This window comes from Serinus canaria, chromosome 2 (assembly GCF_022539315.1).
Source record: "Serinus canaria isolate serCan28SL12 chromosome 2, serCan2020, whole genome shotgun sequence".
NCBI lineage: Eukaryota > Metazoa > Chordata > Aves > Passeriformes > Fringillidae > Serinus > Serinus canaria.
The window spans coordinates 112,415,318-112,441,093 of record NC_066315.1 but is presented as its reverse complement, the minus strand read 5'-3'; the positions used below and the strand labels follow the sequence as shown (position 1 = coordinate 112,441,093).

Genomic DNA, 25,776 nt, shown 5'->3' with positions numbered 1-25,776 from the left:
TAGGAAATGCTGCTGTTTTAACTTAAGGGGGAATGTACAGATCGTGTCATGGACTCAACAGAAGTGTTAGGAGAAGAAATAATGTTATTTTAGCAAAATGCAGCATTACATTTTGCTGCACTTTGGCTGCTATGTTTTTTTCAATGTTGAATTTATTTCTGTCTTGTAGAGCTTAATAGTTTTTGTATTTGTGAGAACCACCCACTCTCCCAAGAGACAAATGCATGACACGGTAGCAGAAGATGCACCTGTGTAGCAGGAGGAATAAAATACAAGAACAACAATATAGATAGAAACTACAACCCATTTTAAAACTCTGAAGGCCCAATCTACCTAAATGACCAGAAATAGCAAATCAGAAAAAATAACATAGCTTCCAACTGCCCCTCCCCAACCTTTCTTGTTTCAAAATGTGAAAGGATCACTGAAATGTTGAATGTATTTGTAGATTCAGATTTCTTCCTGTCAGCTTCAGATTCACATGAATGGAATGAATAAGTATTAATTTCCTTCCAGATACCAATACTTTTTTAAATGAAGCATTTTCACATTTCAATTAGAGAGTGATAGCATATAAAATATTTTTGGAAGGATCATATATCTAACAATATTTGCTGCTTTGGACAGTTAACTATTATTATTGATTAGAAAAATGTAACTTGGATTCAGACATGTGCTGTTTATATAGCCTAATACATCCACTCTTACTTCTGGGATAATTTATGTTCACACATTCATATCTCTAATTCATATGAGTTAGCCTGGGGTAAATACAATCCAGGGCCCATGTACAGGATGGCAAGGTAGAGAGCTGAGCAGTGGTGTAGGTTATTACAGAGCTGTAGAACTCCTTTGGTGCACTTAGTCTAAGTCCCATAGGACAAAACCGTGTCAGGCTGGTCAGGTGCACAGAACAAGCAATAAGTGATTTATCTCAGCACTGTTTACCTAACTTCAGGAGAGCCTCATTTTATATATGTAGGTGTCTTTCTGCTGCTTCTAATATATCCTGAATTTCACTGTAGGACATGGAAGTTTTCCATTGCACTTTGCTGCTTCTTGCTGCAGCCACCAGAGCCGTGTAATGAGCCTTGCCAGGCAGTTGCTGGTTTGAGTTGTGCTGTGTGCAGGGATGGGCAGTAGATTTATCAATTAATCCAGTGAATATTATTTGTAGGAATTAACAAAAGTCCTTGCTCATTAAGAGTACAGCCCACATTAGCAACAATTTAAGCAATTACTTTACTGATCTGTGGGAGTTAAGGTGGGTAATTATTTTGCCTTCAGTAGACTTCAGGCTCCTTCAGGGCAAAAAGGAGAGAATGTTTTTAGACCTCGTAGTGAAAAGGTCTTCTATTCATATAATGTTACAGTTGTTACTCTGGGACATCTGATTTCCAGACCTCTCTGAAGGTGCTATGGGAATGAAAAAAATGGTATGAGAACCCTCTGTACTGGGTGTTCTCTGCACTTTGAGAACTGGAGTCTGCCTTCTCTGTCCCCACCATCTGGAGCAGCAATGTGCCTTGTTTGAAAATGGGTTAGAGAAGAAAACACAGAGGATTAGAAAACTGGAGATGGACTGCTATCCTGTACAAGCTTTTTGTGGAATCCAAAAATGTTTTAAGGCTACTGATGGAATGATGTAAGATACCTTTAACCAAAGGATTTCAACCCCTACCATCTCATGCTCTGTTTATACTCAGAGTGGGTATGGTTTCAGACTCTTGCTGAGTATAACATGAATAGTCAGTAGGGTCTAATTTTGCTGATATTGATTCACTGTGAGGAATCAAATCCTTGAATGGGACAGTCAGTGTCAGTGTCTAGATGACAAGAGGGGGCTCTGTTGCACAGGTCCTCATGGTGGTGGTGTTGGCTGGGTCACATGAGGCTCTGAGACCTGCATTGCTGCTCAGATCCTACACATAGCTGTCTCATGTGCCTTGGGACCACTCCAGCACATGCATAATCCATCCCTGGTGATTGTCAGGAGCTACAAAGCATCTTCTACCTCCCTAAATTGTGTACATGAGTCTATCCTGCATGATCATTTTTGCATCTGCAGGAAGTTTCTTCTGACTATGGACAAGTAACACTTACAAGCCTCCTCTGACTACCTGCAGTCTGTGCAGAATTGGGCTGATTTTGTAGCTTTGGAGTTTCTGGATATCCTCCACCCTGGATATTAATCAGCACACTGGAACATAAAGAAACTTTTCCAGGCAGTGGGTCCTGCCTGGAGTAATCCACAGAACCATCTAAATTCCACATGGAGAGTGCCAATTACTCAAAAACTTAAATGAGAATGGGGAGAAGGTGTTGAGGTGATCAGCCTGTCTCCAGTTGGTTCATTGTTTCAAGTCAATCTAATGTAGCATCTCTGCAGATGCCAAGGTGCAAACTTCCTGGGTCTCCGAAGGAAAGAGATGTCCTTCTCTATATAATGATAACAACAAATTGAGTCCATTATAAAATTGTCCCTAAAGAGCAATGAAACAAAAATAGAGGAAAATTAATGGCATATGTTCTTTTTTCTTATCCCTCTAGATAGCATCTATGAATCATATAAAAATGTATGTGTTCATATTATTGAATGCTAATAAGTAATTAAAAAAAAGTCTAAGGATTTAGGAAAGCATCAGAGATGCTACTTTTGACAATAGTGGCAAAACCTCTGTGTGCCTTAAGAGTAATGCTGAAGTGGTGAGATAAGAATGTCTGTCATAACTTTTGCACTTCAAAGCATACCTATCTGACATTCAGATTATGAAGCATTTCTCCATGTAACCTTATAAACACAAAGGAGTGTAAAGGTCAGGAGTGAAAATTATTTCCCTGGTTAAAAACACCTCAGGTGATATTTGGCTTAGTTGTAACATTTGTAGTATTTGTTAATTTCTCAGTAGAAAGGTGGGCTACAAAGAAAATAGCATTCCCGAAAGAGGAATATTTAAAATCTAAGCCACAAATGTCAATTTAAAAACCAAACCAAAACCTCAACCAAACTAAAAAAAAAAAAAAAAAAAAAAGCCCCAAACCTAGGAATATGCAGAAGATTAGAAGATTGTAGACAAAACTTTATACTTTTATCCCCACTTTATGCTAAAACACAATGACATTTTTTCAGCTCAGAGTGCAAAGATTCTATTACTTAAACTTAATTACTGAGATGCAAGGTTTCCTCCTTGTATACATTACCATCAGGCAGGTGTGCAAGCCTTTAGCTTGTTCTTGGGGCTGATTTGCATGGCCACAACATGAAGCTTCCCCAGGAACTCCAGAGCCTGGGAAGCCCTGTGCTGGAACACGAGCTGACAGCCACTTGGAGTGAGGGCACAGATGTGGATCATACAGTCCAGTCACTTTTCAGCAAATACTCAGGCCCCGTCCAAACTCCACTAAAACAGTGAAAGCCACCTCTTGGTGTCAGCAAGCTTCAGGTGAGGTTACCTAGCTCTCTCAGTTGCTTTGACTTTGGATCCTCCCAGTGATGAAAACCAGTGAGTTGGAAGAGATTCTGTTCTTATCTACTAATGTTATAAGAGGCTTGCAACTGGGGTCAAGTTCCAAATAAATCTCTAAATCTATTTTTTAACAATTCAGATATATTTGGGGCTGCAACAAACTCCCACTGAAGCCTGTGGCAGTTCACTGTCAGCTGAAATATGAACAGGAAACTTGATGCTCGTGCTTCTTCCTTTTCATTGACAAATGTGACAAGCAGGCTTTCTGCATTAAGCAGTGTGCTATTTTAGTCAGAAAAGAATTCTAATATATGTTAATGAACTCGCCCACACATATGCACATGCTTTAGGCATAGTTGTCAGATTGCCCACTTAGTAGGTTAAGAGCAAGAGCTCCTAGAAAGTTACTTGTATTATTGGAGATTTGGCATCTTGTAGTGGGGTGGCTGAAATGGATGAGAGTTTGTGACTGCAAGACAGAAGTTGGCAGAAAGAAGAGTGGCAGCACATAGAATAAACCAGCTTTTTATGTCACTGCTGTGCCCAAGCCTGTTAAAGGCTTCAGTGGATAAAGTTGCAAGTAAAAGTGTTATCCTGTAACTAACAGCTCTGGGACAATTTCATGTCAAGTGTCCAGAAACTGAGTACCTTTGCTTGTTTTACTTAATTTATTTTTCCAGAGGAGCAGCAGCTCAGAGGAGCCAAGTTCATCTGTTCAGCTTAAAGCATTGCTTTCCATTTCAAAAGGAATGGCTGAAAGGGTATCATACCCACACAGTAAGAGGTAAATGGTGCCTTGATCATGTCACCTGTCATAGGTATTTTTTTACCAATGCCTTAGATGTCTTCTGCTCCTCTTTCTTTGGTATTCAGTTCTGCCCAGTTGGCCACCACGAGGCCACTCTCTGCAAAACCTTCCTGCACTAGTCTTTCTCTGACTAAAATCTGACTTTTCTGTTAAAAACCTAGTTACTTGGGGCTTCAATGGGATTTTTGTGGGGGCTTCGTTGGTTTTTCAGAGGGATGCCCTATATCCCTATATCCCCTCTGGATAAAGAATTTATTTAGTTCGGATTTTATCACAAGATTTTATCACTTCATTGAAAATGTTACTCTAACATGTAATTAGCAGGGTCACTGTCATTATTTGTCCTGTAATAAGAGAAAGACATTCAAGAATTCTTTATGAGTTGCATAGAAAAAGCAACAAAAGCAATCTGTAGTTTCTGTCCAGCTGATTAAGTGGATGCTATGACAGTGGGGAAGTATGAATGTAAGTATGGCTACAACTTCATCCCATGCTGAGTCCTTCACAAACTAGGTCACTGCAAACTGCAATTAACTTAAATCAGTGTCAGGATCTTCTAGTCTGCACAGCACAAGCTGTCAGCATCCCTTGCCTTGTCTTCTGTGGCATCTGGGGTTGGCCTCCGTGGATGTGTGTCAGCCACACGGACTGATCTGCTCTCTTAAAAGAAAAACCAACATAAAATCCCACAGACTTCTCCAGTGCTGGGATTTTTACCACTGCTTCAACCCTGCTTTTGCTGGCTCTGATGTCAGAGAAAGCACCTGTTTCTAGTTATTTTTATGCAGCTTGTTTAAAGAAACAATAACATTTAAAAAATCTTTCCTCCTAATATTTTACAAACCTCTCTACTATGCAGTGAAGCTGGTGCCTACAGCAGTTTACTCTGCTCACTCCCATTATCTCCTCCTGAGCGCTTGGTTGCATTGTGCTTAATTATGAATGGCCTCCAAAAAGCCCGTTTTTACTGTACTATGGAGTGACTCATATCACACAGAAGCTCTGACAACTCGCACCGGGTACTGGAGGCACATGGCGCTGTATTAGTCAGTGACTCATTTCACATTGTACTCGGTGCTGAGATCTGACTCACATCGAACTGTGTGAGAAGCTGACTGACATTGTACTGGTCTGAAAGCTGGTTTGAATCGGGATGACTCACCCTGGAGTGCATTAAGCAGTGATTCACACACTGTTTCCTATTGATTCCGATTGTCGCGATTCACTTCGGATTGTACTACGCTGGCATCTGGCTGCTCTGCAGGGCAGGCACTGTGATAGCAACCCTCTGCCTGGTGAGCCCGACTGTAGTGCCAGCCTGCAGCGTCAGCCAGGAGGAGCAGTACCGAAGTCAATTTCATGCTGAAGGAAGGTCAGAATTTGGCTTAGCACGCATTCACTTTGACCCTGACACTTTCTGGGTTTCTTTGCTTCACCCGGTTTTGACGAATTTTGAAAACAGCGAGTGAGGAGTAATGAACCTCTAGCTAAGAGTCCTCTTACTTCTGAATGCCAGGAGATCTCCAGAGTACTTCCAAGACTTGCTGTCTCCTTTGTCAGTTTTCTTAGTGACAAGAAGATGGGATGAATTTCTGTAAGTGACTGAGTACTGATAGTTGCTTAAATGCTTCAAGTTCATCAATATTTGACCTGAGCTCCAAGAGACACAGGCACCCTACAGCCTGAAAACTTCTCCCCAGTACTTTAAGATCAGTCCTCAGACATCACTACTCAGTCTGTTCTAAGCAAGGGGTAGAGGTGTATAAGAGCTTAGGTAAAGCTCCCATGATTAAGTATTTGGGACCCAGAGTAAAGATATAAAGTAAGTATTGATGTGAGAAGTAGATAAAAAATTAAAGGGGAAATAAAGCAACTGTTCTCTCACCTTTGAGCATTTTATAAAATACAGTGCTAGTTTTACATTCAGTTGGCTCTGAGTTTAGAGAGACACTCCTAATTTTAACATGACGTTCCTAATTTTAGGAACCACAGCTAGGAATCTCCTAGTGGGTAATGATTCTGGTGTTCTGTTTAGTCGAACGGGCGTTTATTGCTTCTGGTCCTGTAATACAGCAGTGGTGGAGCTACCTCCACAGCCCACAGCTCTGAAGAGCACTGGATTCGATGCTGACATTCTGTTTCTGTAACAGAGGTACAAGGAGACTCCTTGCCATTATGTCATAGCAACAAGCGTCATATGAAAAGTTTTCATTTTACATTTTTCAACAGCAAAAATGAAATAATGGAACGGTTGCATAAAGTAAATTACACCGCTATTAAATTACTGTAGGTTCTTACTGGAGTCTGCAAGGATAATCTTATTTCACTTTCTGTATTTGTGTCCAATTTTCGTTACCTGCTTTTTCTTAGCCACTGCTATTACCTAATGACAGAGCTCGGGAAGAGCTCTTTCTCTTCTCTAAGGATGCTTGATGAGGCAGGCTGGCACTGGAAGTCTCCCTACGGAGACACTCGCCTGTTGCTGCTTCTCTCTCTAACTTGGCAGGGGAGCCCCGGGCTCCGAGAGCAGACGCACAGCGGGACCCCCTTCACGGTGGGGCGGGGGCACGGATGCTGCCTCATCTTCGTGAGACGAGGCGGAATGGCCCTTGAGCGGGGCCCGAGCCGAGGTGGTACCTGCGCTGGGGCCAGGGAGGTGGCGCGGCCCGGGGTGCGGTCCAGCCCCAGGGAGGGATCCTGACCCCGCTCCCGGGGCCGAGGTCAGCCGGTTGCTACATGGGCTCTGAGCTGGGAGCTCTTGGGGAGGGACGTGGCGGTGAGAGCCGAGCGCCGGGAGCTCCCGGCTTGCAGCTCCCGACCCACCGGGAGACCGGGGGAAACGCCTTTTGCGCCGAGTCCCCGCCGTTCCTCCCGGGGAGGGCGGCAACAGCCGCTGTCCCGCCCCGGCCGCGGGGGCCACCGCCGTCCGTCCCGTTTCGTCCCGTTTCGTCCCGTCCCGTCCCGTCCCGCTGCACCCGGGGTGGCTCCAGCTGCGGCACCGGGGTCGCGGCTGCCGGCGGCGAGCCCGCGTCTGTCCGCAGCTCGGGATGCCGGGGCCGGCAGCCGCCGAGCGGGACCGAGCGCTACTTACGGTGTCGGCAGCTGGGCCCGGCCGGGCTTCCTCCCACGCTTCCCCTCCGGTCCCGGCGGGCTGGGCGACCGGGAACGGCGGCTCGCCAGACCCACGCATGCGCCCGGCCCCGAGGGCTCGTCTCGGTGCGGCCGCGGGTGGGTTCGCTCACCGTGGCTGGAGCCGGAGGGAGCGAGGCCGGCAGCCCGGGCTCCCCGCCCCGGCACGGCCCGACGGGGTGGGCTGCCGCCGGGTCGCCCCTGGCGAGGCGAGCACCTGGGGCTGCTACGGCTCAGGGCCGGTTTGCAAAGGGATTAAACACAGCAGCGCCCGCTCCGCGGCGGCGGACTGGGCAGGGTGCGGGGGAAGCCATGGGACGGGCGCCGCAGGGAGAAATGCCGGAGAGAACGGCGTGAGAGCGTGTGAGTGGGGAGTGTGTGTGTGTGTGTGTGTGTGCGTGTGTGCGCGCGGATGGGAGGGAGTGGGAAGGGCTTGGAAAGGCGGCGGTGCCGCCGTGGGGCTCGGTGCTGGTGCTTCTGTGCTCACAGATGCCTTAGAGGAGAGCCGGGCTTGTCAACCCGGCGCTGGAACATGCTCGCATTTTAAGTAACTGCGTGTTAAGATACACACGTCTTCCCTCCCCTAGCCGCCTCCTGCTTTCCAGCGGCGCCGGGTTCGTCGCCGCCGGGCTCTCTCGGGCTCTCCCTCCCGTTCCGCGGGGCAGGTGTGACACGGCTGCGGCAGCGCGGCCCCGTGCAAGGCGTTTGCCGGGGTCCGCCGGGCTGGGCGCTCACCCCGATCCCCGGAGGCGCCCTTAGGAACATCGCCACGTTTAGGGGATTCTCTCACCGATAATGATCCGCCATCTCCACCCCCCGGGCAGCCGTCTGCCGGGACAAGGGTTAACGGGACGACTGCGGCTTGCTAGTACCTCCGCCGCTCCCGGGCAGACCGACACTGTCTTCCCGTGAAACCAAGACTGACCCGGTGCATGAACGCTCTGCGCGTTCCCGGTTCCTGGAGCTGGGCACCCCGTTGCCGTCGGGGCTGTTCCCTTCCCGCCCGCGCACCGGGTGCGGGGCAGGGCGGCCGCAGGAGCCGCCTCGCCGGAGCCAGCGGACCCGGGGGCGCTGGGGATGGCCGATGGGACCAGCGGGCTCCGCTGTGGCGCCCGGGGGCTTTGCCGCGGGATCTCGCCCGGCGCCCCCGAGACTCCCACGCCGCTGCCTGCCGAAGGCACGTGGGCGGACAGCGGCTTCCCTGGTGCGGGGAGCAGGAGGAGGAGGAGGAGGAGGAAAGGGTGGACGCGGCCCCAGGAGCGGTACTCACGGCGCCGGGAGGCTCGGGGGCAGCGCGGGGCTGCGGCGGCACGGCTCCGTGGCACGCCGGGCATCTCCGGCGCTCCGGGGGGAGGCGGCTGGGCGGCGGCGGGGCCGGGGCGGGGGCCGGCGGCGGCTCAGCCCAGCGGCCCCGCAGCAGGGCGGCGAGCGGGCAGCGGGCGGGCACCCCGCTCCCGGCCAGCAGCGCCGCCAAGCCCGAGGGACACAAGCGGGGCTCCGGGGCGTCTCGACGGGGCGCCGAGACGAAGCGCGGGCAAGGCCGGCGGGCAGGGAGCTGCGGCCGCAGGAAGGGGCTGGAGAGCAGAACTGACAGCGAGGCGAGGGGCCTGGCAGGCCTCGGAGTCTGCGGCGAGCGGGGGAGGTGTGGGAGCGGAGGGACGGGGCGGGAAGAGAGAGAGAGAGAAAGAGAGAAAAACACAAAGTGAGCATCACCGGGGGGCAGGCGGGGGCCCAGCACACCCAGCAGAGCCCCGAAGTGCTCAGATGAGAGTTGGAGTGCTGGCAGCCGTGAGCCCACACGCTGATGCCCTCGCACCCCCACTTGCCCCCAGGTACACTCCGTCCTTTTAACTTTCCTAAGCCGGCGCTACTGGCGAGGGCCGGAGGACAGCTCTCGTACCCAGCCAGTGCCCATTGGGGTTCGGGGCTGGCCATAGTCTCGGAGGAGCACGGGAACGAATTTGGCCACTTACAACCTACACCCAAAGAGCAGCTCCCAAAAAATCCCCTCCCGAAAAGCCAACAGCAGACGACGGACGGAGCTGCGGCGCCGGCGGGGAGCGGAATAGAGCCCTCGCCGCCCAGAGCTGTCCAGGGTCCTGAACCTGCCCCGCCGCCTCCCGGGGAGCTCTGCGGGCCCGCCCCAATCAGCGAGCGTCAGGGTATCACGACCTTGCCCTTCCTTGCTGAGTGCCATTGTCCTACAGAGAAGGAACGGCCTTGATGGAGCATGGGCCCTGAGCAGGAACGGACAAAAACCACTGCTCTGCTTCCCTTTTCTCTAGCCGTGATTTCTACCTGTTTTTTGGGGGGGTTTCATGATTTCATCAAGGTTTAGACTGTCCCACAACATTGTCCCTATTTCTGGCCTACAACCAGACATCAAAGAGACAGAGAGGAGCTGAAGTCTCCATGGTGTGAAGAAAGCCCTTCCCACCGTGATGGTGCTGCCCTTGAAGGCCAAAGGCACTGCCACAGCAATGGGAGAACAGGACTGTGGTGCCATTGATGCCAGGGAAGGTGTTCCTTAGAGCTGGAACCAGCAGGGAAAGCTGCCATTCCTACACAGAAGGAGAGCTTGCTGTTGCTTAGCAGCAGAGAGTTCCCCTAAGTCTGTTTGGAGAGGTGAACTACGGCAGAAACCGGACAATGTTCCCAGGAGAGCAGAAAAAATAGAAAGGTTGATTCCCACCCCACAACCCCTCTCAGTATTCCTCCTGCCCAGTGGCAAGGAGCCCTTCTGCAAATCCCTGCCATTTTGGTTGTGGAAGAAAGCACAGAACTGGTGTTGAACAGATTTCTGTGCCAAACTACAATTGCTAAGGCCCAGACAGGACCTATGGAGCTATTATAGGTTTGACAGGTAGGATTAAATGACACTGCCTCGCTCCTTGGCAGAGAAAAGGGAACAAAGACTCAGTAAGTGTACTGAGGTGGTTGTTTATGTGGTTTAAGACCAAGCTCAAAACACCAGTTAGCACCACTGGCCTTTGAATTCAGCTCTTGGTCACTCTACCAGGACAGGCAGTCATTTCTCAGACTGGTGAGTAAATGTGGCTCCCCTAAGACCTCTCTAGACTACAGTCCCATGTGGCATCCTAAATCTTAGCAGGAATGCTTGATCAAGTTTAGGTTTAAAATGCTGGCAGAATATAATCCCTTTGGAAGGTATGTTCTTACTCCATCATCCTTTCCATTTGTCTCAGGAGAGTCATGATCTGTTGTTCCTGCCAGCAGGCAGGGGGTTTGGAATGAAGTGATCTTTAAGGTCCCTTCCAACCCAAATGGTTCTAACTGATATCTTATCAAAGAAGGCTATTTATTTTTTTTTTTCAGAATTCATGATGCATAATGATGGTAGGTACTGTATAAAAATAAGGTATTTATGCTCCCTAGCATAAACGGTGCTAGATAAAGAAAGCCACCTAAGCTAACTATTTCCCAGTGATTGGGGTTTGTAGGAAACTCTGTCTCGCTCTGCCGGCAGGTACCTCTGCATCACTGAGTGTGTACACAACCACATCCTGAAACAGCTGAATGGTGGGGAGGCATAAAGTCCTCACAAAATTGTTAATGCACTTATCTTCTCCTCCTTTCCCCGTGAATGATGGATGCAGGCTGATGTCCAGCTGCATGAGACAGAACTGCATAAACAAGGGCTTGGACTTTGATGAAATGGGGTTTAGAGTTGAGAGAGCTGAGAGATCCAGTCTGGAACCCTTTCTCTCCCTAAAGGAATGTGAACATGCATTTCTCATGCATGAAAGAAAATTCCCCCAGTCATCAGAGCAGCTTGCTCTGCACGTGTTTCTGTGACCTTACTCTTGGTCCCCTCTACTGCTCTACTTTGTTCAGGTTAATTTATCTTCACTGGGACAGAGGGAAAGCAAAATGTCAATTTAGCAAGGCTCAGGAGTATTTGACCTTGCACTTATTTCTGTTTCAAAAAATAAGTTATGGAAAATCTAGCTGTGAGCTGCGCATGTGAACTGTGCATTTAATATAATTATCCCATATAGTGGCACATTTTTTCTGTAACATTCATGGTAAATAATAGATCAGGAGATCTGGTTTCAATATTGGTATTATCTACCAGTATAGTAGGCATTACAAAACCCACCTCCACCCTTTACTTGGCTCTCCTGAATATTTCACATTAGACTCATAAGGTCTTGGGAAACCTTTAGGAGGAAATTCTATCCAGCATGCAGTAGTTTTTCAATTCTAAATCAGAAAGAGATGGCTTTATATGAGGATACCTGTGCTATTTAATACTTCTTAGACTCCACCCTCCCTCTTTCTGCATACTTGTCCAGTTAACATGTTTTCCTAATTTTGCCTTTGTGGAAATGAAGAAATCTCTTATTGTTCTTATTTATTTTATTGTATTTTTTAAAATGAAAACTTGTATGGCATCTTTTTAATTTGTTCTCTCTGTTCAGGAGAGGTGATAAGAAAGATAATACAGAACATGTATCTGTAATTTAATAACATTGTATTCCAACATTCTTGCAGTCACACATTAATGGGTGACATAATGCACACATCAGCTTTTTTGGGGCCTGTTTGCCTTTAAGGTGTGAGGGCTGATTGTTGGTCTCATACTTGAAATTCTGCTCCCTGCCCAAGGAGAAGTCATACACATTTCTATGGCAGCCTTTGTGTTCTAGTGTATTTCAGTGTTTCCTGCTCCCTTAAATTGTTAAAAAGAGAGTTTCTAGACCATTGAATGGAGCTGATTCATAGGGAATTAGGGAGCAATTCAAACAGGGAGTAAGAAGCCATTTTTTACCTTTTTCATTGACATTAAAGTGCACTTGTTACAAATCATTTTGAAGACTGATAGGCTTTTCTGGGAAAGGAGATATTTTCAGAAGGAGAATGAGTTTCCAGGGACTTCAGCTGAACTTCAATTTTCTTTATGTATCAGCAGTATTCTAGTATTTGCTTTCCCTTACCCCTTAATAAAAACTAAAAATGTAAAAAGAAAAATAAAATAAAATATGCATGTAAATAACCATATTTTGAAGTGAACATAATACCAATGATACTATGGGAAGCAGCTTTGTTGAATTTTTAAATATTTGTGTTTTTTCAACATCAGTTTCTTACAGACAAAGCCACTTTTCTTTATGGATCTATCAGTAGTTGGTTTCAAGTAGGAAATATAGGTTCAAAATTGATGGGAGGAATCTTCAAACATGTAAGACCAACCATAGAGTAGTATGGTCCCACAGAGCACTAACTAAATTGTCCTACATGTAGGGATGCCTGTTAGTATTTAATTTTTCATCAACATTGATAGTGGTGTGTGTAATTGATCAGTAGAATTTATTTTGTGTAAGCCAAAGTGTGAAAGTTCCACTGTCATGTCATTCATGCAGCCACAGGGTGTCTCAGCCTTTTTCTGGAGGGCTAGGTTTCCTCAAGATCTGATGCTAAAACCTGTGATTGCATTACATTAGGGCTTGAAACGTTATCAGAATGGCTAGATGTGATTTAGATCTCAGTGCAGGCAGAATTTTTTGCAGTTGGTGACTCTGCTTAGTGCTTTGATAATTATTTCATCACTGCAGGTCATTTTCTAGGGTGATGTATTTTCTCAGGGTTGTCCAGTCCCACATGTATGTTCTGACAAAACCCTTAGCTTCAGTATTTATATCAGTCAGGGTCTGCTCCAAAGCTGCAGGAAGCCTCTGCCATCTCTGCTCACAACTCTGTTTCTTTTCTCCTCCTACATATCACATCTTTATTACTTCTAAGGCAGAGGAAACTTAAAGAGAAATAACATTTGAGATGGAATTCAATATTAGAGCTAAGGATCTGTTCTCCAGTAATACTGAATTGGCACTGAATGCTGGGTTTCAGAGTGTCAGTCAGCTCAGGGATGGTTCTACTCCTCATTCTGGCCCAGTGCAGTTGATGAGTGTGGGTGTGGGCTCTGTGGGGTTTGTGAGCCCTTGGACAGCTTTTGGCCTGCTCTGTGGCCCAACTTGTGCTTAAAATCCTTGGTGATGCAGAGTTTCTGGCAGATTTACTGACTACACAGGAATGTGGTGGCTTGGACAGAGAAGGTCAAACTAGAAACTGCAATGTCATATACACAAAAATGAAATCTTTGCTGAAGTGCAAATGCACTAAGAAATGCTGTCATTCCTTTAATTTGTCATGTTTGGCAAATTGAATCTTCACAATATTCTCTGATCCTCTCACTTGATGTATGACATTAATTAATTAAAAATAGAATGCCAACCAAAATGCATACATTTTGTTTTAAACCATGAGATTAGCATACATCTCTAATTCTATCCTCTGTTTTTCCCCCCATAAACCTTTGGATTATTTGGAATAATTGAAAACCCTTACAGGCTTGATTTAAAAAGAAAAATCTCTTCCATCACGACCATGTTCTGTTAGTGTACGTACCAGCAACATGACAGACCCTGTGGTAAATCTCTGGTCAAAATGTTGATCAGAAAAAGATTTGCTTCTGTGTACAAAAATCGCGAGTTTCCAGACCATGGAGGAAGTGGCTCAGGGATGCTCATTAGAAGCTTCCAGAAGGTGTCACTGTGCACCTACAATTTGAATGGGGAACCTCAACATTTAAGGATTACTGCCAAAGCACTGTTCCTCCTTGTGCTATTAGGGCTCCTGTTCTCTGTTCAAATGGAAATTAAATGATCTATTGGAGAACAATATTTCTCTTTTTTCATGATTGAAAAGTAAAAATATCTCCATAATATCACTGTCACTCAAGAGGTACCGATCCAACCGTGACCTGCAGAAGTATCTCTGATATTCTGGGTCACACATAACCTAATTATTACAGGATTCTTACTTGCAAGGTAATAAATATAGTTAAATTAAAGAAGAACTCAAAGCTGCCATGAATGCAATTTTTAGGTCTTATAGAGCAGTTTGTAGTTGCAGTCCAGAGCTGATTCAGACAGGAAGATTAACGGGGTAATTTGCAACCAGTGTCCCTGAACAGATCAAGGTTTCAGAATCTTTGAGTAGTTCAAAGTGAGTCTGAAAGCCTGGTTGCACAAGGTGGTTGCACAGTAACACTCCAGCTTGACAAGATTTCTGAGGAAGACACTGTGATTTCTGCCATTAATTTTCATCAGGTTTTGGACCTTATAAAATATGGATCAATGGGAAAATTATGCAGCCATGTTAAAAGACTGATGGGAGAAAATATAATGGACTTGTAGGACAGGTGGTAGAGAAGATGAAAGGAGAAATACACTATAATTCCTTTGAAAAAGAAGAATAAAAGAATAAAGAGCAGGTAATGAGAGACTGCTGAAGAGTATGAGGTTAAAGGGCAGTATCAATGAGAATGTTGCAGGCTGGTGCTGCATGAAGACAAAATTCTGTATTTGACTCATTGCAAACTAGATTGAGCTGGTGGCCTGGAGTGTTTGTCCAGCATCTTAAAAAGACATATGAATGATGATGAGAGGAAAAGGAGTTGATTTGATAAGGATAACAGTGAGAAGAAGCTGTGAACATATTTTGAGAAAGGGAAGACTTCAGGTGTTATCTATCCTAGTGAACTGATTTATCAGTGGTACCAAACAAATACTCTCTTAAAGAGGTCAGGTTATCCCTGTTATGTAGAAGTGAGTATGCCTGTGGAAGTGAATAGGAAGCCCTGGAGTTTCCTTGAACAATATCTCACTAACATTTATTTCAGAGATGCCCTATGTGATTTTGCCCCTATGGGAGTATCTGCCTAGATTAGAGAGACTGTAATTACAGCCCAAGTTGCTGGCTGAGTGTTGTGCTTGCTTAGGCTTGAAGCAGCATAACAAATGATATCTGCTCCCAGGTCTCCCTTGACACCACAGATACTGAGTTACAAGTTAAAGACAGAGGACCTCAAGTAGACAAAGGAATAAAGAAACAAACAAAACACTTCAAACAGATACAACCCCAACAAATGAGCCAATAAAAACAACCACAAAAAAAACCAACAAAAAACCAACTCAGAGTTACTGAGCTTTTGAGGGAGGTGCTTGATGTGCTCCTGTGAAACCACATTTCTCCTGTTTGATGCACAGAGAGACTGACCCTCCATTATGCAGACTGGGCTTTTCCTCTGGCCTCTCCAGGTCTGTCTATCATGTATCCCTGCACTGCCCTGCCCTTTGCTCTGGATTCTAGAATTGTCTTGAGAGAGGGAGAACAAGGGAGAACAGCACTCCTGATGGATAGAATTTTGGACATTCCTATTTTTGTGTCCCATCTTTGTGCATCACTGCTCAAATCAACTCACTGACAAGGCCACACTTGAGGCTTGTTTCCCTCCATTACATTACTTTGAAAGACCATGTTCTGCTCCTGGGCAGTCAAAATGTTTCTTCCAACCTCCTTTTTGCAGTTCATTTCAACCATACCTCTGACCAAACACAGAAATTACAAACTGGGACTGAAATTTTCCTGTCTGCAACAGTCTAACCTCTTCCTCTGTTCTGTAACACCTCTAACTTACTTCTCCTGATGATTTGGAAAGGTTGGTAAGAACCTGTTTAGAACCCAGAGGGATAAATGAGAGAGCATAGTTTTTTTGTGAATCTGAAACAAATTCACAAACCATGCCACTGTTCTCCAGGTAAATCATTCATTAAGACATTATTCTTGTACTGAAATGAAGCACAGGCATTTAACTGCACAGAGTCTGTATGAGTAGAATAAATGCAGCACAGTGAGAAAGACTAGTCTGTCATCAAAATCAGAATCAAGCATTTCAGTGAACATTAAGTTATGCTAGTTGCAAGAAATGTCCTTGGCTTTTAAGGGCTGTGACTCACTTTGTCAGTCTTATGACTGGAAAACTATTCCATGCTGAACCATTCAGAAGGTCTGGATGAAAGCTGAGAAACAGTGTTTAGCCATCTTATTTAGGGCCCATATTAAATATAAATGTTGTACATGTCCCGTGCATTACCATGCAGAATCCTGGGTAATGTAATGGAGCAAGAATTTGCAAATGAAAAAGCAGGACAAGGGGTCAGAGAGGAGCAACTCAGCAGCTTCTTCAGCACAGTCTGAGCACCTCTGCAAATCTGAACATGAGGTCCAAGTACCAAAAGGCACAAAGGGTGTGAGTGCCAAAGCTCATCTGGGATACTATACTACAGCATTAGCAAGGAATCCCTTAAAGGAGATTTTCTTCCCCAAAGACAACTGTCTCATAAGAATCTGTGTGTTTGAACAAATTGGTTTGGAAATAAAAAGAAAAGAGCATAGATTTTACAAAATGAAGCACTGCAATGCAAGAAAATTAATACTTTAAAATATTATAATCTGCCTGTCTCTCATAATAAATTGTTTTACAGTTGAAGAACAAATAATTTATCCTATTTTGGTCTAAGCCTGACCCACTGTTTTTGTTCTTAGCTTTATTATTCTCAAAGGAACCAGTGAAGTCAACAGAACAATGAGAACTGTTTTCTTCTTTACTTAGTCCTAAAGTAAATCACACAAACTGTCACAGGAAAAATCACAGCTACTTCCTGATATTAAGCTGTGTTCACAGCTGGAACCAAATAAATAACAAAACAAATTTGAGCCTTCCCCCTTTTCCTGTATGAGTTCCTCAGCATAGACCTGACATCTCTAGGCTCCTGAAAATAATTTCATCCTTCTTGTGAGAGTAATTAAGTGCTTGCTACAGTGAACCAGAAAAAAATATGTGACATTTTGTGACACAATCAGCTGCTGCTTGGCAGGCATCACTGGGCAGCTCCTGATTTATTTTAGCCTGCTCTTACCTTTAACAGTTGATATGGTATTTTAGATTGGATTTACTTTGAGACTGACACTAAATGTATAATATTGAAGGCAATTAGCTTCCTGAGCTGTTTCCAGCCACGTAAGGTGGTAGGATAAATATCTGTTAGCTTAAAGATCTCAACATCTATTTTCCTGAGAGTTTTGAAATCACCATTAGGACAGGGAGGGGCTTTGGGAAAGGCCAAGCCTTCAGAGACATCCAGAACTGTCAATAAGCAGGCACAGGCTGCTGTGAGCCAGGCTTCATCTGCTCAGAGATCCTTGCCATTTCCCAAGTAATTTCCTCAGCCCATGTTTTGGATGAGTCTGATGGAAAAATAATGCTCTCTCTGTCTCACTTTTAAATTTTAGTGCTTGTGAAGAAATATAAAATTACTTTCATTGTACATTAGCAAGGTGGTTTTATCCCCTATGTGGTCTCTGGGAGAAGGATGATGGTCTCTCCCTTGCCTTTCCTGGCTTGGCATGGCTTTGGCTTTGACCTTCTCAGAAGGATGCACCTAGCTGTCAGCTGGCAACATGAAGCTTGGCTTTGAAAGTAAGGTATTTGTGATAGGCTTCTGATCTCTTTTTGCACCTCTTTTTTGACTGAATATGCCTTAGGAAAAGATACAAATAAATGGAAGTAAAAAACTGTCCTAGAAGGGGCTAGCAAATGTAGGACTGAGTAAGTATTAAAAAGCTTGAAATAAACATTTATTTTCCTGTGGAATCTTTGAAATTTTTGTGGAAAGAAACTACTGTGAAAAAGCAAGTGTGGAAATCATGATTTTTGTATCTTTGTTTCACTCATGAGCAATACATCTTGGGTAGCATGCATTGTGTACAAACAGGCAAAGAGAAGGAGTAAATTACTCTTCATACTCACAGCATACACAGCAAGGAGTAATGGATTTAAACAGGGATATTTAGGCTGATCCTAACAGCAAATGTCAGAGGACACTTTCAAACTCCCACCCAGAACTGCCTCTGATAATCTTAGATCATAGAATGAGTTGGGAAGGAAGAGACCTTAAAAATAATCCATTTCCAACCTCCCACACCTTATGAACAGGGACACCTGCCATTAGACCAAGTTTCTTAGAGCTCCATCCAGCCTAGCCTTGAACACTTCCAGGAATGGGGAATCCACACCTCTCTAGGCAACCTGTTCCAGCGCCTTACCACCCTCACAGTCAAGAATTTCTTCTTTTTATCCAAGCTAAACCCACTTTCTTTCAGCTTCACCCCATTTCCCCTTGTCCTGTCACTCCACACCCTTGTAAAAAGTCCCTCTCCAGCTTTCTTGTGGGCTCCTTTTAGGCACTGGAAGTCAGCACTAAGATCTCCCTGGAACCCTTTTTTCTCCAGGCAGGACAACCCAAACTCTCTCAGCCTCTGGAACAGGAGAGCTGTTCCAGCCCTCTGATTACCATGATACTGCACCCCACATCATTCTCCTGGTCACTGGAAGGATTTGCTGATCTGGTACTTCAGGATCCTCTGGTACTCAGAAATCCCTGTGAAATATGAGCTGAAAAAACCCCATACACCAATACCTCTTTCAATTAGAAATAAGGTGTATTGGAAATAAATCAGAGTACCATGGGAATGTTATGTTATGGGTGATCTCTAACACATCAGACTGAACTGCTGCAAGTCACAGCAACACCAACTGCATTATGCTGGGCTAGTGATGCAGAAAGGTATGTCATTTTAATTTTGTATTTTACCAAAAGTCGTTTACTTTCATCAAGTTTGAGTCTGAGAGGTATATCATGGAGTAAAGCTGTTTGATTCCCAGACACTCCAAACTAGATGCTTTTTTAAGGTCTCCATGGTCTTCCAGAGTAATGTTGCTTTTCCCTGCATCCTTTATCTAAATTAATTCTTGCTGGTGAAAGGATATAGTAAATGAATGTATTTGTAAACCTGAAGCTACCCATATCTCAAATGAGTTGATCTAGATTTAGGCTGAGTAGGATATTTATTAATCAGCATGACATTTTGTTCCACTTAAAGAAGGCCATTGTAAATTAATAAAAACAATCTCTGTAATTCAGGTCAGTCTAGGGTTGTTTTGCTGAAAAATTTCCAGAACTAGTGTAAAAGCACTTTGCCTTTTGGTTTTCATATTCAATAAATTCTTTCTGACAGCAATATCTTAATCAGGCCAGGAATCTGCATTTTGCCCACTTCAAAGGTGTATGTGTGAACAGGAAGCTTTAGGGCTATTTCAATAGTAAAATATGTAAATCACTAAATTAGAAAAACACATTATTGCAAATTAGTACAAATTATCTATGAGGACTAGAAAATTTGCACACCATTAATATGCAAGTAATCCACCCATTAATGTGTAGTACATTATTATTTTGACAACTTTTACAAAAGAATGCCCTCTGACTGCTGTCTATGCAGCTATTATTGGCTCATAGACAATGCTGAGCAATACAGCCAGCTATTCTCTGAAAAATGTTTCTGGATGCAAAAAGAAAACAAAAAAGAATTTATGAATTAAAAATATCATTATGCCATGTAATTACAGAAAAGTTTAAAAAGAAAGCCTCTTTGAAGAGCTCTTTGTTTCACAGAATAGTTGAGATTGGAAGGAGGTCTCTGCATATTGTCTTGTTTTGCTTCCTGTTCCTCAGGCTTCTCAGTTCTGTGCTGAGCAGGGTTTGGAGTCTTCTGAGGACAGAGACTTCAAAACCTCTCTAAGCAACCTGTCCCACCACCCCCACAGTAAAAGACCATAACTTTTTCTGTCTGATAGAACAATTCTTGCTTAAGCCACACTCATCTGTTCTTACTTTCATGCTAAAGATTAAAAGATAATGTTATAAAAGGAGTTTTATTCAATACTTTGAGCTGCCTGGAGCAGATTAGTATACTATGGACACCTGGAGAAAATGTGGGAAGAAAAGCCCAAAGCCAGCACTAAAGATCTCTGCAAGGCTGTGCAGGGGTAGCCAGCAAGTGGTGAAATGAGTCCCATGCACTGACAGAAGCTAAGCCAGTGGCTCACTGCCTGTCTTCCAAGGTCTGCTGCAGGATGCCCCATTCACAGCACACTGTGCTCCTCCACTGCCCCCAGCAGGACCCACAGAGCTGAATTGGGCTCTCCTGGCCAACATTCCATGACACCCTGTGGTGTGGAATGTCCCTTTGGCCAGTTTGGGTCAGTTGTCCTTGCCCTGCTCCCTCCCAGTTTTTGTGCACCCACTCACCAACAGAACATGGCAAGTGGAAAAGTCCTTGACTTAGGGCAAACAGTGCTTAGCAACATCTAAAACTTTACTTTGTTAGTAAAGTTAGTCTCACACTGAATCCAAAACACAGTTCTACACCAGCTACTTGGAAGAAAATTAAGTTTATCCCAGCTGAAACCAAGACAACACTGCAGGTCTCATAAAGGTTGATTGTCTGTAAAATTGTGCAGGAGTAGTCCTTTCTTAACTAGTGAAAGCACTTCAGGGACAAGATATACTATTGTTATTAAGGATACATGTCCAGCAAACTAAATTAAGCACCAGAGAACACCACAGAGAGATAATGCTCTCCAGCTCATCCTAGAAATAACTTTGCTTACCTTAAAAATGAAGTGCTTATGATTTTATTTTATTATCTTAGTCTATAACTATTTGGCAAAATACCCACTCTTTCACCTATCAAACAGTATACTGTATCATCAAAGAAGTCATCAGTATGACTACCTGCTCATAACTTGGTGGTCCCAAATACCCCATAATATTCATATCTCTCCCAGAATTCTGTCTCCCTTTGAAATCTTGCTCCTGAATAAAACAGAGCGTCAAACATATCTCAAATTTTACATCTGCTGTGTACAAATAACTATGTTGGCATGGACAAAGAATGCTGGCTGCATCTGAAAGGGGTTCAATCCCTAGCCATGCAGTTTGCATCCCCTGCCCATCTCAAACATAAGAGATAATATGTGACTATTCAATTATGTTTCAGCCTGTTTAACTATGTGCAAGATCTGCTCAGAAGCACAGAAGTGTGTTCTTGGTTTGCTCTCAACACCCTCTGACAATCACAAGCTTTCAGACACACAAAAATGACAAAGTATGAAAAACATACTGTAAACATGGTGGAGATTATATTGACTGAAAAGGGTGAGTATATTTACTAATACCAGGACTTTTCCTACTCTTACAAAAGATGAAGACAGCATCTGATTTCAGAGGGACTGTTAAGAGTAACAGCAATTAATGACTGCCAGCACTCATCAGCTGAAGACACTGGAGTACTTGGATAAAATCAGTGCAATTATTCAACTGGCATCAAAGTTTTGCAAATAACTTTTATGATTTTTGACCTTTCTGGAATTGTTTGTGAATGGATTCCTATTTTATATTTTATCAAAGAAATTATGATTCACAGCAGTTGCCAAATAATTTAGGTGAGCTATGCATGGTCATGAGTGACTTTAACATTACAAGCAGTTCATAGAATAATGTTGGACATGTCCAGGCCCAAAGGATTCCTGCAGAGCTAGATCAGCTAGACCAAGGATAAAGGATGCTTCCCTGGGGCTACTCCTTCAGACAGCATGCTCGAGGCCATTTCCATTTCTGCCTGGTCCCCCACACAGAATTTAAATGGAGAGGACTTGGCAAGCAGGAAAGCCATTCTGGTATAACCAGGTATCACAGTGCCTCAGCCTACAGGTTATTGTTTAAGGAGGGTTCATACTGGCTCTCTGCATCTCCTTGGCACACATCTTTTCACTTAACACTGTGCTGTTCTTCACCTCTCTGCTCCATGCCCTGTGGAGCAAAGGAAGCCCTTACAGGTGAGGCAAATGTCAGCAGAAGCTGGAAAGGATTCTGCTTCAATCCCTAGCAAGAACAGGGCTGTGTCCTCACAGAAGATGAGCTGGAAGCAAAGGGATCCCACATCCCACTCCCACTCCACGAGCAAGGCAAACAGAACAGAGACAAATTCAAGAAAGATCCAGATGATAAAACAGTACCACAGCAAGGTGGAAGTCAGCTCCTCAGATCAGATTTATGATCAGGTCCCACAGCCACCAGGCAAGCCCACACTGACAGGTGACAGCCAAGGTCAAGCCAGGAAGTCAGCCCAGGGTGGGAGGCTCCACTACATGGCTGTCACTTGACTGGGGACCATCCTCCCTTCAGGCTCAGCTCAAGGGAACCGGCCCTGTGGGCTAAACTTGAATGGAGCTGCTGGTCCATGGGTGAGGGTAGAGGTCCCAGCTGAGGCTAGTCAGGACCATGAAGACTTATTAATGCTCTCAGAGCCCTCACCCTGCTTTCCTACCTGCACTTGCCCAGTCCCCTGCTGTCTGTAGGTGCATTATTCCTGTAGACCCAACCAAATCTGGAGACTGTATGCTTTGAAACCACAATTACGTTATAGAAGTAAAACAGGTTCTATCCAGGTGTAATGTGGACATGAACTAAAAAGTGGCAGCTCTCTGGGGAACATTCTCATCCTCTTCTGAGGAAAGTATAGCAATGAGCTCTGTGGAACAGGACTTTGGCTAAATTTTGTCCATAGGGGAAAGAAACTGTGATATATTTGATGCCTTGCACTATGTCCCTATGCAGAGAATCATATGATGCAAGGCATCATAATGTTTCAGGGGTGTTTTGTTTTGTTTACTTGCAAAAAGCTTCTTGGGAGCACACATAAATGTGTCTGTGTTAGCTTTGGCTTAAGAAAGTCCTTGTGTCTTTGTGTTGATGATAGTGGCAAAAAGCAGTTTATTCACTTTTGCTTTTTAACACTTTTATAAATCAACATGCAAATCAACATGCCAGAGAGAAAGGTTTTTTAAGCAGTGCAAATGGAGATAAAAACAAACAACTCATTGAGGTAATTTAAATGTTCTGAAGAGAATTTAAAAGGCCTTTAAGGTCTGCCTGCCACTTTTCAAAAACATTTCTCTTGTAATTCAGTTTCTCTTTGAAAGCACATTGAAGAATAAATAAACCTAATTCAAGTGTTCCATTAAAATATTTAGGTTTGTTGTTGTTGTTGTTGTGGGTTTTTTGTTTGTTTTGGGTTTTTTTAATTGAAAATTTTTTTAATATATTTTGGCTTTTTTACTCTTTGGCATGTGGAATTAGGTGCCAACTTGGTCTCAGAAGCAGCCACCAGTCACATTAAGAAGTATCAAATCCGAAATCTCATCTAAAGTGGAGGAGAGCATGGGAATTAATGAGGACTGTGGAATCAGTCTGATCAAGGACCCTGTCAGTCACACAAATTACAGGTCTAAGAACATAATCTCTCTGCAGCAAGCAGTGTCACATATAAAAATGTTTTACCAAAAGAACCTGAACTTTCTGTACATTTCAAGGTCACCAGGAGTTATTAAAAAAAAAAAAGAAAGTTTTAATGTGATCTCCTCGATTCTGGAAATGTAAGTCACAAACAGGTCTTGAACCTTACAAACCTGAAGTTTTTTTCCTAAATACTACTAGGAAATCATGTAAACCCTCTCTGTGCAGTGGTTCCCTAGCAGTAAAAGAGAAAGGCGTTTCCCACCCAAGTGAAGTAAAGCTTGCAGTTTATTTTAGTTCCCCAGCCTTAGGGCTGTACACACTTCTGGATGGGTAAGTTTTCTAACTTCTATCACTAACACAATCCTTGTAGACCCATTAGCTACCAGTAACATTGCTTACATTACATATGTGAAAGGATCATTTGCTGATATGGTTTATGAAGTTTTGGAGACATGCTCCCCCAGAGAGTGTAGCCTCATACCTGAGCTTCCATATTCCAGCAATTTCAACTCAGCTAAGCTCAGAAAGTGGTACAGAGCATCTCCTGGGCAGTCCCTGCAGGCTGTCTCTGCTACCAGGGATGAGAGCCACACCAGTAGAGCTGCAGCACTTAGAAACAAAAGCACTAAACAAAGTAAATGGAACAGAGAGCAAGCAGGAGAAGGGAAGCTGGAAGAAGTTCCTTTAACAGTGCTCTTAAAGGAACTGTGGACAGTAACTGACTCTGAACATTCCAGTGGCATTTATGTCCCTCTACAGACAAATCCTTTGCAGAATAGAGAAAGCATAAGTTATCCTCTGCTAGGTCACTGACTCAGTCCTGTGCATCATGTTCTCATAACCTCAGCAACAAACTACAAATTCAGGCAATATCCACTAAAGCAATCAGCAAGCTGAAGGGAGCAATTCACCTGCAGTGAATTAAAGGATGACTAAATGAGAAATGACTGGGGACATGAGTTATGAGGAACTCAGAATCTGTGTTTCAGAAACGATGACTATCAATGGTTAACTTCAAGAGCCATTGGATCTATGACAAAATCCCTTTTGCCTTCAAGAGGGTCAAGAAGTCCCCAGTCTCATGTGCCAAATGGACAGAAAATAGGCCAGAATGACATGAAATTCTGAACAGAGTGTACTTTGTTCATTATCAGAAACAGTTTTCTGATATCTGCAAACCAGGCTGAGCATTTTCTCTCAGCAAAAGCAGTGAAAGTAATTTAGGATTTCTGATGAGTGCATTCCTATAATTCAAATGAAACAGCCTCTTAGAAATGATTATACTTTGGCTAAGGAAATGGGATGGAGAGATCAAATCTAGCTTTAACTTGTGAGGCAGATGTGGAATTGGGAATAGCTCCTTCCCCTGTCTTAACTTTCCCCAACCCTGCCAACAAACTCACCTGGATGCCTTAGCATCTCTATGCTTTTAGTTGAAAAAAGACAACCTTTGTGGTTCCAGGAGTGCAGGACTTTGCTATCACTTCCTTTCCCCTATCATGCACAATGATGCACTACTTTTGCCCCAAAACTTTAATAAGATACAGTTTCTGGCATTTGTCTCTCTTGCTATGCTGCATAGGAACATGCATAGTTAAATAAATAATTTCAGTTCACCACTCAGGCAGCTTTCAGGCTTTTGACAAAATCTAGAAGATACATGACTGCTGTTTCTAACTAAGGAATACTCTATAGGTTCACTAAAGAGGATTTACTGTTATTCCCTAGTAGACTTCAGTATTATGCACTTTGATTTCTTTGGCATATCATCTTTTGTCAACTACCAATAAAAATAATCTGACATAGTACCAGTAAAAACAGCAAAACTCTTCAGTGTCTAAACACCATGAAGCAACATATTTTCCCTCACTCTTTTAGTAACAGATTAGCTTCACAAAGTATGAATAATTTTTGTTAGATGGATGTGTTTATTATATTCTTTGAAAGCAGACACTTAGTGGGAAGGCAGACCACCACCTCCTTTGTCACTGTGGTTGCAACTTGCTGAGGAACAGAGGGCAGGGGATGAGGCTCAGGAAAACTGCATGCATAGTCATGTCTTGGTGATAAACAACCTATGGCTGTTGTTCATTACATCAACACTTCTTTCTCCTCTTTTCCAGATACACCATTTCACCCCCTCCCACAGGACATTTGTATGACTAATCCTGAATTTTTTTCTTACCTTGAAAATCCATTGTGCAGCTTTAATATCTGCTTCATCTTCTTTTTGGAGGTTCTCCTTTGCCTGACAGTTGTCTGCATGGTAGCTGTGAGTCCTGAAGTAGAGCACAACTTGCCTCCACAT

At 44.0% G+C, this 25,776-nt stretch overlaps 1 protein-coding gene across 2 annotated transcripts in view; it reads right to left on the bottom strand.

Annotated features, from left to right (window-relative positions):
- The window catches only part of RGS20 (regulator of G protein signaling 20), a 39,765-nt gene extending 13,989 nt beyond the window's left edge, over positions 1-25,776 (bottom strand). Inside the window, exons 1-2 of one of the 2 annotated variants that reach the window (XM_030235896.2) lie at positions 25,654-25,776; positions 25,470-25,472 (exon numbers count right to left, since the gene is read on the bottom strand). In XM_030235896.2, the coding sequence (XP_030091756.1) occupies positions 25,470-25,472; positions 25,654-25,776 (126 nt within the window). The remainder of the gene's footprint in view (positions 1-25,469; positions 25,473-25,653) is intronic. The other variant, XM_050970596.1, reaches the window with a different exon arrangement.